The 19,853-nt window shown below is 41.7% G+C and overlaps 1 protein-coding gene across 1 annotated transcript in view; it reads left to right on the top strand.

Moving 5' to 3' along the window:
- The first annotated feature begins 2,267 nt into the window (after positions 1-2,267).
- Positions 2,268-19,853, top strand: part of LOC124712201 (odorant receptor 43a-like) — an 85,178-nt gene continuing 67,592 nt past the window's right edge. The window contains exon 1 of the mRNA XM_047242498.1: positions 2,268-3,079. Within this exon, the coding sequence (XP_047098454.1) occupies positions 2,268-3,079 (812 nt within the window). The remainder of the gene's footprint in view (positions 3,080-19,853) is intronic.

The raw sequence follows: 19,853 nt of genomic DNA, 5'->3' as shown, positions 1-19,853 counted from the left end.
GAACTACTTAAACCTAACTAACCTAAGGACATCACACGCATCAATGCCCGAGGCGGGATTGGAACCTGCGACTGTAGCAGTCACGCGGTTCCGGACTGAAGAGCCTAGAATCGCTCGGCCACAACGTCCAGCGACATTGAAGCTCAAGTTGTGAACTATTAAATAATTTTCGAAAGCGATCACTTATATTTCCAGCGACGTGTTTAGAAAGGTAGATACTAAGAGCAATGATATGTTACGATAACTAAAGACTTCCCTCAAAGAAGGTAGTATATCACATTTTTAGCAAGGCTGAGTTTTCAGTGAAATGAAGTGGTACATCACATGAGACACGATACCACAGTAACGGATACCTTTTCTCTATTAAAAATGTGAGCTCTTTGTAGCTGTAAAGTTGACCACCCTAAAAGAACATTGCATATCAATAAAAATGGCAGACGTGGCTGATGTGAGTTTTACTCCATAGGATCATGTATCGTGAAATAAAAACGTAGAAAGGAAAATAAATCCATTATGTAGGTAGCGGAATGTCAAAAAAGCTGGAAGAATAGTGGAAAAATTTATATTTCTACAGCTGGTTAAGACGTGCCTGGAAAAATGGTACATATAAGAACGTTGTGTGTATCATTGTAACGTATATATTGTACACTAGAATGATATGCTTAGTCTGACTGTTTATTTGGGCAAAGCAGTAACTGTGCAATGATACTTTCGACAACTGTCTTGTTTTGATAGAATATTTTACAACAGCATAGCGTAAGTGTTTGTTTTGGAGCATATCTTTCTGCCTTGGGACCATACTTTGGCATTGATTGTGAGAAAAAGACGCGTAATGGATGGCATGAAGACCAATGAATGTACGTAATGTCTGAAGCTTGTTTAAGGTCACCTTTCATTACAAAGGAAAAGGGCCAGAATGACACTGTTGCTGTCAATGTTCTTGAACGGATTGCGATGTGAGATCCTAATTTGAAAATGAGTAGTTCCATGGCTGAATATCAATGTAGATGATCCAAATGCAGTGTATCTGCGTCTTAGTCATAATTTGATGTAACCGTGGTTAAAACAAGAGAGAAAAATCAAGTTGATATCCTTATACTTGTTACGAGGTTTCCTTTATTATATAAAGAGCTTCTTCCTATTTCGACAGAAAAGATTAGGGTCATGTTGGAGAATTTCAAATACCTTGATATACAACACAGGAAATTTTATGTGAACTTATCTACTGAGTGAAGAGTTTAATTTATTTTTCCTCTGTTTAATTGTTTTCTTTGCTATTGTTTCTTGTTTCACCCAGAACTAAATTCTTTTTGGATTGGAGGTTACATAAATAAATACGTTCTATTTCTTCAGTACCTCAGATAACATATTTGTTGATACTTTCCAATAATTTAGCCTCTGTAAAAGAAAATTAATTGTTTTTTTTATATACAATCTTATTCCACAATGTACGTTTACAGGATATGTAACGTTCCTACACGGAGAACTACGCTAAATTTAAGGTAACTTTCTAGATATTATCAATTATGCTAAACGTAAGATGCTGTTCTGTAATACATACTGTATATTTTGATCACGCACAATAAAACGTACAAGTAATGGCACCAAAGGAAAACAACAATTGTTTCTACTTACTGAAAAATTATGAAATTGTGAAACACAACCTTCTTTGAAGGAGGTATTCAATTCCGAACAGTATCTATAGCCTAATCAAAAAGGTCGGATTTCAGTTTAAATGTTCTTGACGAAAACGCCAAATTTTCATAGTTAATTAACTTAAAACTTCTTTATTTTTAATGTGTCATTAACATTGCTTTCTACCAAATTATAAAACTAAAGTTACGTGAGTGAGTGAGACATTACTTTTATATATCTCAGGTGAGAAGTGTGTTTAATGCAGGAACTGGATGATCGAGACTTTCATTATTTGTTTTCATCGACGTATTGCGTTTGTTTATATTGCATGGCTCCGGTGGGACAAAAAGGAGACCCTGAATAAATCAGCTACAGAATCTTGTAGTGTTACTCAATATCTCAGAACTCACATCGACCTCTGTAATTTGCGCCGACAGTGGTATCGACGGGTCGTTTTCAACACAAGTAACTTGAAACAATAATAACCTTGGGGTAGGCCCCAGATGGATTTCACCAACACCTTCTTCCACCCTCCTTGTAAGAGGAACAGGAGTGACGGCGGTGGACTGTTGCCACACAGACGGAGCTGATTCGCTACTGGAGTGGGCGGCGCCTTCCGCGTTCGGAGCGAGATGCGCGAAGAAGACAGAGAGGAACGCCGCCTGTCCTGGAGGGAGAGCGGCCGTTCAGTCATCAAGCTCAACGTGCGCCACCTGTGGCTGTTCGGGGTGTGGCCACTGGGCACCTGCCCGCTGTACGACGCGTACACCGCATTCGGGTTCGCCCTGGGCGTGTGGAACACCGTGGAGGGGGTGGTGGCCGCCTGCTTCATCTGGGGAGACCTGGAGGAAATGACACTGGTCTTCGCCAACACTTTCACCATCGCCAGCGGCCTGGTCAAGCTGGCCTTCTACACGCGCGACAGGGGCCTCTACAGCGCTCTGGCGCGGCGTCTGGAAGACCTGCTGTCGGTGCAGAGGGAGGTGTGCTCCGAGGATCCTGAGCTGGCCAGCATTCTACGCGGCTCTCGGAAGCAAGCGGGGCGCCTCACCGTGGGCATGTTGCTGATGATGTTCTCGCAAGGATTCGTTTGGTTTCCCATTCCGGCCATAGCACATCCAGGCGAACGCCGTCTGCCGTTCGCGCAACACGACTGGGACAACAATACCCATTACTACGGGCTGTCGTACGCAGTCCAGTGCGTGGCAGGCGTGTACCTGAGCCAGATCAGCTTCAGTATGGACTGCCTGTTCGCTGCGATAATGATACTTGTGGCTGCCCAGCTGAAGATCGTGTCGTGTCGTATTGGAAAACTGAAAGCAGACGAGATTTATGAGCAGGAGGGAGAGAGAGATGACCGTTTAGGGGAAACGGTACTCAGAGCGTGCCAGAAACCATACAGCAATTTGTGCCAGTGCATCGAAACTCATCAGAAAATTCTTAGGTACGTTGCCTGTATTGTTCACGAGAAGGAGGTTATTTTTTAACAGGTTCTCTTTCTTTCAAGTTTCCCTTCCATAGTATCTATTCTCAAAAACTGTAGCTGACTTTACATTTATTTTTATTTTTTGTTAGTGAAGTGTTCTATCGGCTGTACCGCAAGTAGATTTCGTTATTTGTCACACAGTGACACGTCCCGGCGCCCTCCTCATGCTATTGATTTTTGCTAGTGTTTCTCTGTCCGCCTATTATAAGAAAGACAAACGCAGATACATTTTCGCGTCCACTCACTTAAAAGTAATCCAAATGCAACGGTAAAGGCTGTGGTTAACTATATCCACTATGAAAAATGAGTTGTCTTTCGCTTTACTTTCTTCCTGACTATGAGGGGATCCAGTTTCTAATGAATTAAGCGTTCCAATACGCACAAGAAAGTCGAATAACTATAAACAGGACCAACTACTGTAGTAGAAATTTTTATCAATTGTATGTTCCTTTCACTCTTTACCGGTTCGACCCGGCAGCCGAGTGGTGCCGGCACGGTAGCTCAGCGTGTTCGGTCAGAGGGCTGTCTGCTTTCTGTAATAATAAAAAAAAAAAAATAGTCGAAGAATGAACGATCAACTGGAACTGGTGTCTTGTGACGTCCGCCCAGACCTAACGCAACGAACTACATCGAATAAAAAAGAGTCAAAAATCAAATGGCTCTGAGCACTATGGGACTTAACATCTGAGGTCATCAGTCCCCTAGAACTTAGAACTACTTAAACCTAACTACACTAAGAACATCACACACACACCCATGCCCGAGGCAGGATTCGAACCTGTGACCGTATCGGTCGTGCGGTTCCAGACTGAAGCGCCTAGAACCTCTTGGCCACTCCGGACGGAAAAAAAGGTGGTCAGCGCGATAGAATGTCAATTCTAAGGACTCGGGTTCGATTCCCGGCTGGGTCGGAGATTTTCTCCGCTCAGGGACTGGGTATTGTACTAATCATCATTATTTTCATCCCCATCGACGAGCAAGTCGCCGAAGTGGCGTTAAATTGAAAGACGTGCACTCGGTGAACGGTCTACCCGACGCTAGGCCCTAATCACCTGACATTTACATTTTTTACTCTTTAGTGGATGGTCTAAGGCTTTGAAAGTTCTCGATGGTTTAAGACTGCGCATTGCGTTGGAATGCGAAACGTTGCCTTTAAAAGACACTACTCATATTAAGAGTGTGAGTCAATAAATGTCGACAAATAAGTCGCAAACGCCGTAATACCATATATCATTTAAAATTTCGATCCCATATCTATCTAGAAGGTTGCACTACATGCAGCGTAGAAGCTAGCCGATAGACAGTACTCCGCGGCCAATAGTTTATGATATGAATTCAGTCCAAAATGGCAGCACTCGACTAGAGAAACATGATTTCCGTGAGCTGAGGAGCTGTCTGCAAAGCACTCCCGTAGTGAAATTCGTCCCGCATACGGTTAAAACTGTATTTCTTGGAGTGTTTAGTTGGATACAAGAATTGAGTAAAGGACAGAAAAGGTCTCAGACAATGAGCTCCCCGTCCACTCTGATTATCCAGAGATGGCACGATATTTCGCTACCGCCAGGAAACATTGGTCTTGTGGGATGCATCAATTTATGAAACCAAACAAGCTTGTTTTGGGTATAACGAGAATCATTCGTTAGGTACGAACACTGTCACAAGAATTCTATGCTGCAGGCTTTTAACGCCTTGTCGAGCGATAGGATTTGCGTTTAAGTTTATAAAGGGAATATGTTGAAAAGAAAAAGAAATTACAGGCTGGTATACGTGGCACTGATATCTTGTCCCAGATTTTGACTTATTTATTAAACCACCCTCTTATATCACCTGTCCGGTCACTATTCGCGCTCCTGAATCGGAGCTTTAGTTACGACACTTGATACGAGGGGACATCAAAAAGTATGTTACATGCGTCATCTAACACTAAGATCGTTATAAAACAAGAGTGACACGTTGTCAGAGAGGTGTGCGTTTTCTGGGTGTCTGCAGACACATTTCTACTTTGGTACGGATAAGAGGTGTGTCACAGTGTGTGGCTGAAATTGTGTGGTACCTGGACATGTACATCAAAGCTGAAATAAACCTACAATTGTACTTCACAAGCCACCATACGGTCCGTGGAAGAAGGTACGGGGGATCAAACGGCCTAGTTTTTACACAAATTCACTCTGAAATTATGGCAAAAGCTGGACCAAAAGCAGTATCGCTCGTGCAGCTGTAATGAAGTTGTACCAACAGTCTGAACAGCTCCACACGTGTGTGCGATGCTCACGGGAAAGAAAGGCCATTTAAATCGACCGCAGACGACAATGTCCCGGCAGTCGAGGAACTGATTCACCGCAGTCACAGATTGTCCAAGGAGACATACTGGTCCTCGAATATTACCACAACCAAGGGGAGGATTTCTATCGCCGTGCCATTGAATAATTGCTGGGAATTTCCGACCGTTGTTTACAGAGAGACTAGAACTAACTAAATACTCAGAGAGCCAACGTGTGGTGCATGGCGGAGGGTAACTTGTACAACTACTAGGCATTTCCTTTCCTGTTCGATTCGAAAATGTCTATATGCCTCCATAATATCTCTTATTTCTCGCTCCCTACGCGAAATGTGTGTTGACCACATTAGAATCATTCAGCAGTGAGCTGCAAGTGCCGCTTCTGTGAATTTTCCAAATAATAGTTCGCGAAAGGAATGTCGTGTATCTGTTTCTCTTTGAGGTGTAGTGCCGCATTCAATAAAAGTTACTCGGATTGCGGTAATGATGCATATCTCACTTTTTGAAGTCTTCCAGTATCTCCTACTCTCCAAACATCACAGCAGCTTCCTGACTGATAATATTCAGGCACAGTAGCAGCCATTAGATGAATTAAGGTAACCATATATTTTTTTTTATTTTTCAGTAGTACTCAGCTGTAAAGCGATTTAACAAGATTATACAGCGGTTCTCGGATTTAAAATCGCTGGATAGATAAATCAGAGAGAACTAAGCCGTGTTGGATGAAGTAATGGAATGTAGTTAAACAGTAAAACATTTAAACAGTTGAGTGTGGCTCAAATGGCTCTGAGCACTATGGGACTTAACTTCTGAGGTCATCAGCACCCTAGAACTTAGAACTACTTAAACCTAACTAACCTAAGGACATCACACACATCCATGCCCGAGGCAGGATTCGAACCTGCGACCGTAGTGGTCGCGCGGTTCCAGTGAGTGTGTCTGACTGTGGTTGGCTCTGAGCACTATGGGACTTAACATCTATGGTCATCAGTCCCCTAGAACTTAGAACTACTTAAACCTAACTAACCTAAGGACAGCACACAACACCCAGCCATCACGAGGCAGAGAAAATCCCTGACCCCGCCGGGAATCGAACCCAGGAACCCGGGCGTGGGAAGCGAGAACGCTACCGCACGACCACGAGATGCGGGCTGTCTGACTGTGCTAACTTTCATAACTATTACTTACGTACTCTCTACGAATACGATCGGCGGAAGTTAGATTCCTCTTAAGCTGTAACAATATCTCCTACTAAAGATCACTTCTTTGGCTAGATACTTTTAACTCTTGGAAACTCTTAACAATTTTGTGGGCGAAAGAAAGTCCAAACGTTGTGCATGAATGACACTCACACGACCTAATGGGTCGTAGCTGCCGTATTGAACGTTAACATTATCGTGAAAGTTTTTCCAAACACGGTTAGTTTCGAAATGCAGATTGATTGCAAGAGTCGACTTCCCACTGATTCCTTCGATCCACAAACCGCCGGTTGTACGGCAGAACCGGAATTGCGAATATTGAAGAATTATATGTCGAAATTACCATTTAATGTACATGACCTTAATTCACACAGATCAGAAATACTTTTCCCTACTAATGACTATAACCTTAGTACTTACTCTCACCCACAGTTCGGAAAACAGGTTCACAATTACAGAACTGCTCTAATAGCTTCTCGTAACAATAGCAGACGCCTATCCAAACCACTTTAAAGCCAAAACTGCTCGAAAAAAACCTTTTATCTCATTAAGATTCAAGGATTAAAGCCTTCGTTGCCAGCCATAGAACTACTATAACATTGTTTTCCAGCGGCGGCTGCCGTTAAATACCATTTCTGGCACGCAGCTTATACGCACTCTTAAATTATTCACACTGTACACAATCTGTACAAGATATACTGTGATATGCTTTGGGATTTATTTACGTTATTCTGGTTACTATAATCTATTCACAGTTTCTGAACTATTATGAACCGTCACAAACCACGAGTGTGCTGTAGATACTTACTTACAGGGATCACGTCTTTTACGATTTGAAGATTTTGCCAAAGTAGCTCACCAGTCTAACAGCAGCCTTCAGGGAGAATGGATATTTCGCCCTGAAGATCAGCAGTGTACTAGCAGTCAAAGAAAGAAATAGAAGAATCGTGTAATGAAAATAGCACCCCAGCAACATTAAAAACTTTTCTCACGTTCTAGATGTTGTTGTTGTTGTGGTCTTCAGTCCTGAGACTGGTTTCATGCAGCTCTCCATGCTACTCTATCCTGTGCAAGCTTCTTCATCTCCCAGTACCTACTGCAACCTACATCCTTCTGAATCTGCTTAGTGTATTCATCTCTTGGTCTCCCTCTACAATTTTTATCCTCCACGCTGCCCTCCAATACTAAATTGGTGATCCCTTGATGCCTCAGAACATGTCCTACCAACCGATCCCTTCTTCTGGACAAGATGTGCCACAAACTTCTCTTCTCCCCAATCCTATTCAATACTTCCTCATTAGTGATGTGATCTACCCATCTAATCTTCAGCATTCTTCTGTAACACCACATTTCAAAAGCTTCTATTCTCTTCTTGTCCAAACTATTTATCGTCCATGTTTCACTTCCATACATGGCTACACTCCATACAAATACTTTCAGAAATGACTTCCTGACACTTAAATCTATACTCGATGTTAACAAACTTCTCTTCTTCAGAAACGCTTTCCTTGCCATTGCCAGTCTACATTTTATATCCTCTCTACTTCGACCATCATCAGTTATTTTGCTCCCCAAATAGCAAAACTCCTTTACTACTTTAAGTGCCTCATTTCCTAATCTAATTCCCTCAGCATCACCCGACTTAATTAGACTACATTCCATTATCCTTGTTTTGCTTTTGTTGATGTTCATCTTATATCCTCCTTTCAAGACACTGTCCATTCCATTCAACTGCTCTTCCAAGTCCTTTGCTGTCTCTGAGAGAATTACAATGTCATCGCCGAACCTCAAAGTTTTTATTTCTTCTCCATGGATTTTAATACCTACTCCGTATTTTTCTTTTGTTTCCTTTACTGCTTGCTCAATATACAGATTGAACAACATCGGGGAGAGGCTACAACCCAGTCTTACTCCCTTCCCAACCACTGCTTCCCTTTCATGTCCCTCGACTCCTATAACTGCCATCTGGTTTCTGTACAAATTGTAAATAGCCTTTCGCTCCCTGTATTTTACCCCTGCCACCTTTAGAATTTGAAAGAGAGTATGCCAGTCAACAATGTCAAAAGCTTTCTCTAAGTCTACAAATGCTAGAAACGTAGGTTTGCCTTTCCTTAATCTTTCTTCTAAGATAAGTCGTAGGGTCAGTATTGCCTCACGTGTTCCAGTGTTTCTACGGAATCCAAACTGATATTCCCCGAGGTTGGCTTCTACTAGCTTTTCCATTCGTCTGTAAAGAATTCGTGTTAGTATTTTGCAGCTGTGACTTATTAAACTGGTAGTTCGGTAATTTTCACATCTGTCAACACCTGCTTTCTTCGGGATTGGAATTATTATATTCTTCCTGAAGTCTGAGGGTATTTCTCCTGTGTCATACATCTTGCCCACCAGATGGTAGAGTTTTGTCAGGACTGGCTCTCCCAGGGCCGTCAGTAGTTCCAATGGAATGTTGTCTACTCCGGGGGCCTTGTTTCGACTCAGGTCATTCAGTGCTCTGTCAAACTCTTCACGCAGTATCGTATCTCCCATTTCATCTTCATCTACGTCCTCTTCCATTTCCATAATATTGTCCTCAAGTACATCGCCCTTGTATAGACCCTCTATATACTCCTTCCACCTTTGTGCTTTCCTTTCTTTGCCTAGAACTGGGTTTCCATCTGAGCTCCTGATATTCATACAAGTCGTTCTCTTATCTCCAAAGGTCTCTTTAATTTTCCTGTAGGCAGTATCTATCTTACCCCTAGTGAGATAAGCCTCTACATCCTTACATTTGTCCTCTAGCCATCCCTGCTTAGCCATTTTGCACTTCCTGTCGATCTCATTTTTGAGACGTTTGTATTCCTTTTTCCCTGCTTCATTTACTGCATTTTTATATTTTCTCCTTTCATCAATTAAATTCAATATTTCTTCTGTTACCCAAGGATTTCTACTAGCCCTCGTCTTTTTACCTACTTGATCCTCTGCTGCCTTCACTACTTCATCCCTCCAAGGTACCCATTCTTCTTCTACTGTATTTCTTTCCCCCATTCCTGTCAATTGTTCCCTTATGCTCTCCCTGAAACTCTGTACAACCTATGGTTTAGTCAGTTTATCCAGGTCCCATCTCCTTAAATTCCCACCTTTTTGCAGTTTCTTCAGTTTTAATCTACAGGTCATAACCAATAGATTGTGGTCAGAGTCCACATCTGCCCCTGGAAATGTCTTACAATTTAAAACCTGGTTCCTAAATCTCTGTCTTACCATTATATAATCTGATACCTTTTAGTATCTCCAGGGTTCTTCCATGCATACAACCTTCTTTCATGATTCTTAAACCAAGTGTTAGCTATGATTATGTTGGGCTCTGTGCAAAATTCTACCAGGCGGCTTCCTCTTTCATTTCTTAGCCCTAATCCATATTCACCTACTACGTTTCCTTCTCTCCCTTTTCCTATTCTCGAATGCCAGTCACCCATGACTATTAAATTTTCGTCTCCCTTCACTATCTGAATAATTTCTTTTATTTCATCATACATTTCTTCAATTTCTGCGTCATCTGCAGAGCTAGTTGGCATATAAACTTGTACTACTGTAGTAGGTGTGGGCTTCGTATCTATCTTGGCCACAATAATGCGTTCACTATGCTGTTTGTAGTAGCTTACCCGCATTCCTATTTTCCTATTCATTATTAAACCTACTCCTGCTTTACCCCTATTTGATTTTGTGTTTATAACCCTGTAGTCACCTGACCAGAAGTCTTGTTCCTCCTGCCACCGAACTTCACTAATTCCCATTATATCTAACTTTAATCTATCCATTTCCCTTTTTAAATTTTCTGACCTACCTGCCCGATTAAGGGATCTGACATTCCACGCTCCGATCCGTAGAACGCCAGTTTTCTTTCTCCTGATAACGACATCCTCTTGAGTAGTCCCCGCCCGGAGATCCGAATGGGGGACTATTTTACCTCCGGAATATTTTACCCAAGAGGACGCCATCATCATTTAATCATACAGTTAAGCTGCATGCCCACGGGAAAAATTACGGCTGTAGTTTCCCCTTGCTTTCAGCCGTTCGCAGTACCAGCACAGCAAGGCCGTTTTGGTTATTGTTACAAGGCCAGATCAGTCAATCTTCCAGACTGTTGCCCTTGCAACTACTGAAAAGGCTGCTGCCCCTCTTCAGGAACCACACGTTTGTCTGGCCTCTCAACAGATACCCCTCCATTGTGGTTGCACCTATGGTATGGCTATCTGTATCGCTGAGGCACGCAAACCTCTCCACCAACGGCAAGGTCCATGGTTCATCTTCTAGATAATACGGGTCCTCCACCGTATAAGTCTGCAGACGTTTTTGGTTCGATAAAGGATGAATTATTATTGCGGAAAGCTGGAGTATACGAAAACAACTTTGTGGTAGGGGTTATGTAGACCGGACTTCACCCACCGTGGAATTACTGCACATTCTATATCCACTTTGCATGAAACGGAATTCGATAAAGCAACAATTTTTACTACTATTGATTCATTTTGGACATTCCCTTTTTCAAGAGTCCATGGAGACGAGCATGGTAGAAAAACCTTATCAAATAGGACAGCGTCTACCAGTTTGGGAACGCATGGACAGCCATTATTTTCAAGGTTTGCTTTCAGCAAAAACGGCAGAGAACTCCGAAGATGAACGCAAGTGGCAACCCAGCACAGACCTGAGTTTCGCATTTCCACCCAAGGGCGCCACCAGTTGACAGTGTGGTTGGTTTTGAAGTTACGATCATGACTCATGTGCGAAAAGAATAGAGCCCACTATTAACTGTCCGACATAGGTAGCCGATGTGAGTCTGCGATGGTTCGTCTGAAGATTTCTGGCAATTTCCCGGATTAGGCATCGTGTGTGGTAGTAGATGACGATCGGATGCACTCTATAAGCATCTTGGAGAAGTACAACCAGTCAAAATGTTCATGCCTGAGTTAGAGCCCAAGAATTCATAAAACAGCTCCTTTTTAAAATGCGTTGTACCTTATAAACAGCTGAGAATGGCTGTACGGCCCAAAGAATAATGTAATCTAAATAAAGTAAAAGTATATTTTTATCAAAAAATGTGGCAAATGTTATCATTGCGACAGTTTTTGGTGGCTGTTGGCACTGTTGTCTCTAGTATATTTGTAATCGCTCTCCAGCGCTCCTTGTGAAACTGGCACTCCTAGATGACAGGATATAATAAAGAAATAGTCATTAGCCGAAGGCAAGGTTCCCGGATCGTACATTACTTTGGCACAAGGTTTTAATCTGGCACGACGTTCTTAATCATTTCATGTTACCTTCTAATCAAAGCAATTCAATAGCTCTCTTACATGAAAGAAAACGAAGTTCAGCGATAATCTCTGGGATGTTTCAGATGACCTCCAGATGTAAGTGTTTACGAGAGGCATCTACTCAATCATCGTCCTTATTACGTCATAAATTGTTCCCTTAAGTGATCCTAGAGGAGGCGGTTTGCAATTGCCTCACTAGGAGTTGTGGATAACGTGTAACAATATTGCACCCATGTCTGCGATAAGTGCTTCACCAATGGCGTGTTGTGTTTTGTGTTCTTATGGGTGATAATGGTAATAAAAGAAAGGTGATGGGACTTGGAGTTGGCACATAGAATACCTTTGTCGAAATACGCGCAGAGTGAAACTTGAACTTCATGTCTATAGCCAATGCTCTGCAGTAGAGCCAAGACGGTACGCAACTATTTGCTGAGATTTGGATATCAGCAAAAGTCACTGGCAATAAGGCCTCAGGATCAGGAAGTGTATGGCCCAACATGTCGACCAAACAGAGCTGAGCAATTTTTGTTCAACCACTCAGAATCCAAATGGTTACAGCCAGGAAGAGCGCCACCACTTCAATTCGGAACTGTTACGCATAAAGTCATGATGATGAGCAAATCACTGGTATTTTACTGCAACAGAATACGTAGCTTTATATTTTCAAACTATTAAAGTAAGTATTTTAAACTGAAATAGGTCTAAAACAGATATCTTATTCATGGATCTTGAGACAATCTGTCCACAAACTCAAATATTATACATCTCATTATGTAGACAGTATTAAGGACATTTTATTTCTATTATATCTGTGCATTCCTCCAGTTACTCAAGAATGACGTGAACAAACGGTAAAAAGATTGACTTAGACATGTATTTGTACAAAAATCTATTTTCTTCTGTAAAAGTTTCCTTATAGAACAATTTGAGATGTGTGTATCAAGCTGTAGAGATGTAGAAGAGTAGAACTGTTAGTTTAAGAAGATGACTTGCCTTTTTTCCATGACTGTTCCGACATATGTATTCAATGCGTATATTGAACACTCTTCCTCCTCCTCCTCCTCCTCCCCTCTCTGTCAACCTCTTCCTTTCTCTGTCTGTCCACTTCATCCTTCTACCTCTACGTATCTCCTACTCCCCACTTTCTCTGTCTCTTCATCTCCTCCTCCCCTCTCTTGATCAATTTCCTCCTTCTCCTCTCTTTGACTATATCTTCCTCCACCTGGCCCTCTGACCACATTCTCCCCCCCCCCCCTTATTTCCGTCTGTGTCCCTCTTTCACTCTACAAATTCGCCACTACCCTCTACAACTTCCTCCTGCCTAATGCATCTCCTAGGATCCCTCTGTCTGTCCAATTCTTCCTCCCCTCCACTATCGTCTCAATCTGTCCCCAACCATGCTCATCAACAAGTGCAGCCCCGGTAATACAGTTCAATAGCAGTCTGATACCGCTCACAAAGCTCAGCTGTTATGTAGTGCAGGCTACACATCAAGGCCTTGAAATTCGTTTGCCTCTGACAATCAGGTCATCATCCAAAGTAGGCCAACATGCCGATACACAACAATACAACGCTCAGTCTACATGTTGGGCCCTGGAGAACTGCTTCTTTTCCGATTTGTAGGCTGCCCACATTTAGGAGAGTGTGTGAACTCGAACCAATCACTGCTTCACTTCCTATCTTTCTTCCAGAAAGCTCTTTATTAATTCATTCTGTTCGTCTTCCTTTCATCTGTCCATTTTTTTCTTGGTAGCTTCTACCGTTGAGACTTAGTCAAGTTCCTTGTGTTTGATTTTACTTCTGAACGGTTTTCTGCCAATTTATTCTTCTGATATTTCCATTTGTTGCAGGTATTCTTGTGTTTATTTTATCCAGTTGGTATTGCTTTGCTTGAATTAACAATGTTAAATGTATACTTTGTGAGGCTTTTTTATCTGTCCTACATAGGTGTCCATAGAATGGTATGTGTATTTTCCTAAATTTATTTGTAACGTCTGTGTGTTCGAAGAGTTCCATTGTAGGCCGTCTGACACACGTTCAATGTTGGAGAACAGCTACACGCGATTTTCTAGGAAGCTTTTGGTTTTGTTTCTCTAAGTCACGAATTACTGTCATCCCGCTGCATACTTGTGGCAAAATCACCATGTCGTTGTGCCATAGTTCTGCATTACGAGATATTTCTCTTTGGTTCCAGTGATTCTATGCCTGTTTCTACGCCTTTTTGCAGTTTCAATTTTCTTTCTGTGTTAGAGATATTTTGCAGTCCCATGGGTTGGATGGTTCTCCTAAGTACTGAAGTGAGATAAATGTTAGGGTTTCCCACACTCTTTTTTTTTCAGTGGAGGTTTTCCAGTTGATTTTCATAGGAAATTTGGAGTCTGCCTTTTGAGGAGATATCATGTAGTTTATCTATTGCTAATTTAGCACGGCGCGGGCTAGCCGTGCGGTCCACCCACTTACTATCGTATTTGCGTTTTTATCTTCGAATAAGTGGCAGTTCCGAGTATCTCTACGAATACCTCCCACTTTTCTGTTGTTTTAGTACTATTATTGAAATCACTCCATACTTTCATCCTATATTCGACAGTTTGATCGCACACGATGTTCCACCAACTACGTTTTCTCCCAAGTTGACCTACCGGTAATTTTATTGTTGGCTTCACTTTCTCTCTGAGTTTAGACCAATTTGTGGTATCCGCCCAACGGATTGCTTCAATGATTTTCTTCTTGAGTGCTAGATATTCGGGATCAGCCCAAACATTTTGGGTTACTCTTGTCCCAGAAATCTAACATCTGCGGGTCTCTTTCGCTGTAGTCATTTGTTGGTGTGCGTACTTTAATCAGTGTATGTGCCTTGTTTCCTGATTTTATTGGCAGTGCTGAGAGTATTTCAGAAGGTAACGTGAAGGTAACGTAAAGTCAATGACTGGACTGCGAAACCTCTGCCAAATTGTTTCGCTCCTTTGTTGATATGCACTGCAGGTTTGCTTCATAGAGCCTGCAATGCTCATGATCAAATTGATTTTCGTCTGTATACCGGGTTTCGTGCAATGCTTCTGTCCAGGGTACTTGTGAGCTGTTTCATTCCTGATTTCAGGGAAGTGTTTACGTTCAGTGTACGTATGAAAAAATTTTTTTGTTCGAAGAGGTTTTGAACAGCTTCTCTACATGGAACGTGTGGTCCCCCAGGAATTCTACGACCAGGTCGGAAATTCATTTTATTGACTGGTGCGTGGGATAGTGGAATTCTTTCTTGTTGTTCTGCCAAGGTTGCTGCAAGTGGAAGAATGTTTTTGTGTGATCTACGATGATTGTGCCACATCTATTAGACATACACAGTGGTTATCGAAGTGATATCTTAATGAGTACGGACAGACCTAAAGTAGAATTCAGCAGATTATCGTAAATTTTTAAATTAATATCTTCTGAATACATAATGCTACCGTACTTCCAGAGTATCAAACTGTAGATCTAAAAGAGGGAATTCAGCGTGTTTATTCACATTCCTCAACAGTCTAATAATTCGCATGTATTTAGCATTTTAACTGGAAAAATTAGTTATTCCTGTTTAATTAAAGAAGATCACTACACATAAAATTAAAAAGGCATGTGGTAAATATTAGAATTTCGCGCACTACTGAGTGAGTATATCTCTGATTTCTTCTTTAGGCTATAAGTGAATTTTAGTAATTAAGAGTAGGAAAATGTTCATTAGTCAGGGATGTTGTGTAAATTCTGATTCTATCAACGACACAGGAAGAAAATTGCCAGCAACAGTTATAGATATATTCCAAAAGTCAATTTCAAGGAATCTGTGATGGGGGCAGAAACGCTTCAAACTTCGACAATTAATGACACACTAGTATTTGAAGATTAAACAGAACTAAAGCACACACCTTTTTGTGCTTTTGGTTTCAGTATAACTGTATAGGTTCAGATCTTATGGTTAATTGCTACAGCTCTGAAAAATCCACTACAGGACAGAAATAGTAAACACAAAACGTGATAGGAACAGTGTCGTTCCGGATATGTTTCAATTAGGACCTATGTCACTCTCAGTGGATATCTGGCAACATTACTTTCAATACCTGTAAGTTTTTCGGTGGAAAGGCGTTTCGTGGTAATTTCAAAATATACGAGTGTTGGTGTACCGCATAACTCATAAACATGTTGGGGGCATGTGAGCTAGTATTGAACACTATGAATATTTTTCGGTACTGTGATACATGCGGTGCATGACCCAAACGGGTTTTTTCACGTTTAGCTCACAGTTACCTCCTTAGGGGGTTTACATTTGGCAGTGTTTATACAGTACTTCCCTATGGGATGGAGGTGCGGATGGGGGAAAATATAGATATCCAGACATCACAGATCAGAGATTTTGAAGTCATTTTAACTGAATAAACTACTTGTTCAATTCAGTTGTTGGAACTCAACTTCATCATTACTATGTCTTTGTACCAGACAGAACTGATATTGGTTTTAAAACTATGTCGTAAAATTTTAAATAGAATACATATACACAAATGCGACAGCTGTGTTGCACCTCGCATTAGACAAAGCCAGAAACATTAAAATATTTCTCTATAATCGTCATAATCGTCTTGAGATATTCAGCAACTGTTTACATAATTAAGATAATTCTCGCGGCGAGGAGTAACCGCGCGGTCTCAGGCGCCTTGTCACGGTCCATGCGACTCCCCCCGTCGGAGGCTCGAATCCTCCCTCGGGCATGGGTGTGTGAGTTGTCCATATTGTAAGTTAGTGAAAGTTAGAATAAGTAATGTGTAGTCTTTGGGACCGATGACCTCAGCAGTTTGATCCCAAAAGACCTTACCACAAATTTCCAATAATGTAATTCTCATTTATTGTTCTGGCTAAGTTGCACAATTTTTTTATTCTTCGTCAGATATAAGCAGTTACGTCAGCAACCCACTGTTCCTGCTCAGAAGCGGAAGCAGAAGCACAGTACTCTGATATGAGTTTCTGAGTCAAGTAGCGTTGCCGATGCAACTACTTAGATCTGAAGATGATACAGAGCGCTTGAAAAAATTAATCTAATTAAAAATGTGCAACTGAGGAGGAAAGACAAATGTGAATTGTCTTAATTAAGATATTTGTCTTTACTGTTTAATGGTAGTTGATCGAGCAAACAACGTCATCGCAGTAGTATAAAAATTTAGTTATACCTGCAATAAAGTTACAGTTATCTTTTTAAAACCTGCCCTGCAGATTTATTAATCACATACTTTCGTGTGGGCTGAAACCTCATAATACTCAAACACAACATAAAGAAAAGGCAGACAACACTAAACGAAAGCGAACCAGAGTGGCCGAGCGGTTCTAGGCGCTACAGTCTGGAACCGAGTGACCGCGACGGTCGCAGGTTCGAATCCTGTCTCGGGTATAGTTGTGTGTGATGTCTTTAGGTTAGTTAGGTTTACGTAGTTCTAAGTTCTAGGGAACTGATGACCTCACAAGTTAAGTCCCATAGTGCTCAGAGCAATTTGAACCACTAAACGAAAACGACCTAAGACTGTTCCTGCAGAATGGTGTATTTTGACTTTAACGGTGGCAACACTCAAACTACAAACACTATTTGCTTCACAACGACCGACACATGCAAGGAAGTGCAGTGAAGCAGTAGTCAGACCACTGGCTTCTGAGTCGAGAAGTTAATGGTTCGAATCCCGTCTCGCCATCCAGATTTAACTTTTTCTTGATTTTCATAAATCGCTCGAGCCATGTTCCTTTGATAACAGCATGGCGTTTTCCTCACCATCCCTTCGTAATCGAAACTTGTGCTAGGTCACTAATTACCTTGTTGTCGATGGGACATCAAACTAATCTTTCTTCCTTCTCCCTGACGCCTACCAATTCCTGCATGAGGACCCAAAGTTAAGGACAAAGAGAGATACGGTAAGTTGGACTGGGATTCATTAGGATGAGGTGATACAGAAAAGTCACAATCACTGCTGCGTGTTTCGTAGAAATAGGCTAATCTTCTGCCAGATGATAAAACAGAATTCTGGATATGGAAAATGTGGAAAACCACTGATACGTGGGTTATGTAGTTTTGACGTGTGCTACGTATTCGTCGGTGCTTCTATGAGTATGATACAGTATGTAAACAGAAGGGCATGTAGTATCATCGACAATGACATAAAACACTGTCTTACTGTGTATACATTCCTAGTACTCCACGTTGTACCCCGCATTGCCCAGGTATTTATTTCTTTCAATTATGTTTTATTAGTCCATCTCGTTACTCTGCGTCTCTCTGTCATTGCCCTCCTCCCTGTCCACCTCCTCTATCCCCATATTTCTATGTCCTCCTGCCCCTCTCTGCCCATCTGCTACTTCAACACCTGCTGCCCCCCCCCCCCCCCCCCAGTTGCCACGTTTCTGTCCACCTCCTCATCACCCATCACCCCCCTTATCTCCTCCTCACTCCATTTATTTCATCCTCCTCTCTGTCTGTCTCCTCCTCCAATACCACCATCCATCTCTTCCTCCCCCCTTTGTCCATCTCCTCTGATGCTCTCTCTATCCAGTTCCTCTTACCTTTCTCTGTCCATTTCCATCTCCTCATCCCTCTGTACGTCTTTCCTTCCACCCTCTCTCAGTACATCTGGTGCTCCACCCTCTCTCAATCCTTCTCTTCCACCTCCCTCTCTCTGCCCATCTGCTCGTCTTTTCTTCCTCTGGTCATCACCTTCCTCATCTCCCTGTCAGTTTCCTCCCTTTCTCTGTTCGTTTCCCCCCTCCTCCTCGGCCAGTATCCTCTTCCTTCATATCTCTATGTCCTCCTTTCCCCTCTCTCTGTCCATCTCCTCCACCATTATATTCGTGTCTATGTCCTCCTTCAGTTTTCTGTCTGTACGTCTCTTCCTCCCCCCCCCCCCTTCATCTTATCATATCACACCAAAAGAAAATGGCTGGTTCTAAAGCCGACAGTATTTATTTCCAGGTAGTGAATAATATGTGTACCAAGTTTGGGTGAAATCTATCCAGGGATTTGCCAACATCTTTGTTGATATGTGTGAATGTCACACATATTTAACACATATTTAGTGAAATGTAGACTGTCAGTTGCGAGAAAAGCTTTTCGGCAGACGAGAAATTTATTAACATCGAATATAGATTTAAATGTTAGAAAGTTTTTATGAAGATTTTGCTCTGGAGTGTACCCATGTATGGAAAAGTGCAGATTAAACAAAATGATAATAGTGCCTTAAAAGAAAGCTATATGAGGTACAGACATTGAAGTGTTATTACTCAGTGGATGAATTCGTGCAGGACAAACTGGAAATTTGAGATGGGGACAATGTGTTATCCTTACAGTGTAGTTATTTATTATAGTGCTATTATTTATTAATGTAATTGATCTATAAATTTTTGACATGTCTCCTGTATGCAAACCAAATGGATTGCAAATGTACGTCATGAGATGAATTAAACACGATTCAAAATTCACTAACATGTCTAACATAGAATGTTTCATGGCTACAGTTGTTTACTCCGATGAAGTAATCAATGACTCTCTACTTCATTTGTGGTTCAACTTTGGTGGTCGGTAATGTGAATTACTGGTTCAGTTCTTCGGCTGACAGAATAGGATCAGCTGCAACTTTTGGTTTGCCTACATCGAGACCATGCAGGTTTTTCCATAAGACAGCTGGTATTTCTGTTATTGGTTAAGGTATGGGCATGCATGTTTCGCAGTTTCATTGCCTGTTCTGCTTCTGTTTGTATAAAATTATGACCGCCTGTGTGATCGCGTGTTGTTTCACTTCTCAGAGGGAGTACAACAGAGATTATACCTAACATGGATTCTAAAAGTCCTTAACAGAACTGCGTAAGTATGGGGCGTCATATGTTTACGCACAGGTCAAGCAATTCGCGCAAACAACGGGACGGTGGTTTAAGGGCATGAGGGCCTGGTATGTGTCACACTTGGTACAGGT

Source organism: Schistocerca piceifrons, chromosome 8 (genome assembly GCF_021461385.2).
Source record: "Schistocerca piceifrons isolate TAMUIC-IGC-003096 chromosome 8, iqSchPice1.1, whole genome shotgun sequence".
NCBI classification, from domain to species: domain Eukaryota; kingdom Metazoa; phylum Arthropoda; class Insecta; order Orthoptera; family Acrididae; genus Schistocerca; species Schistocerca piceifrons.
The sequence above is the reverse complement of the archived record's forward strand: the minus strand, read 5'-3'. Positions and strand labels throughout refer to the sequence as shown.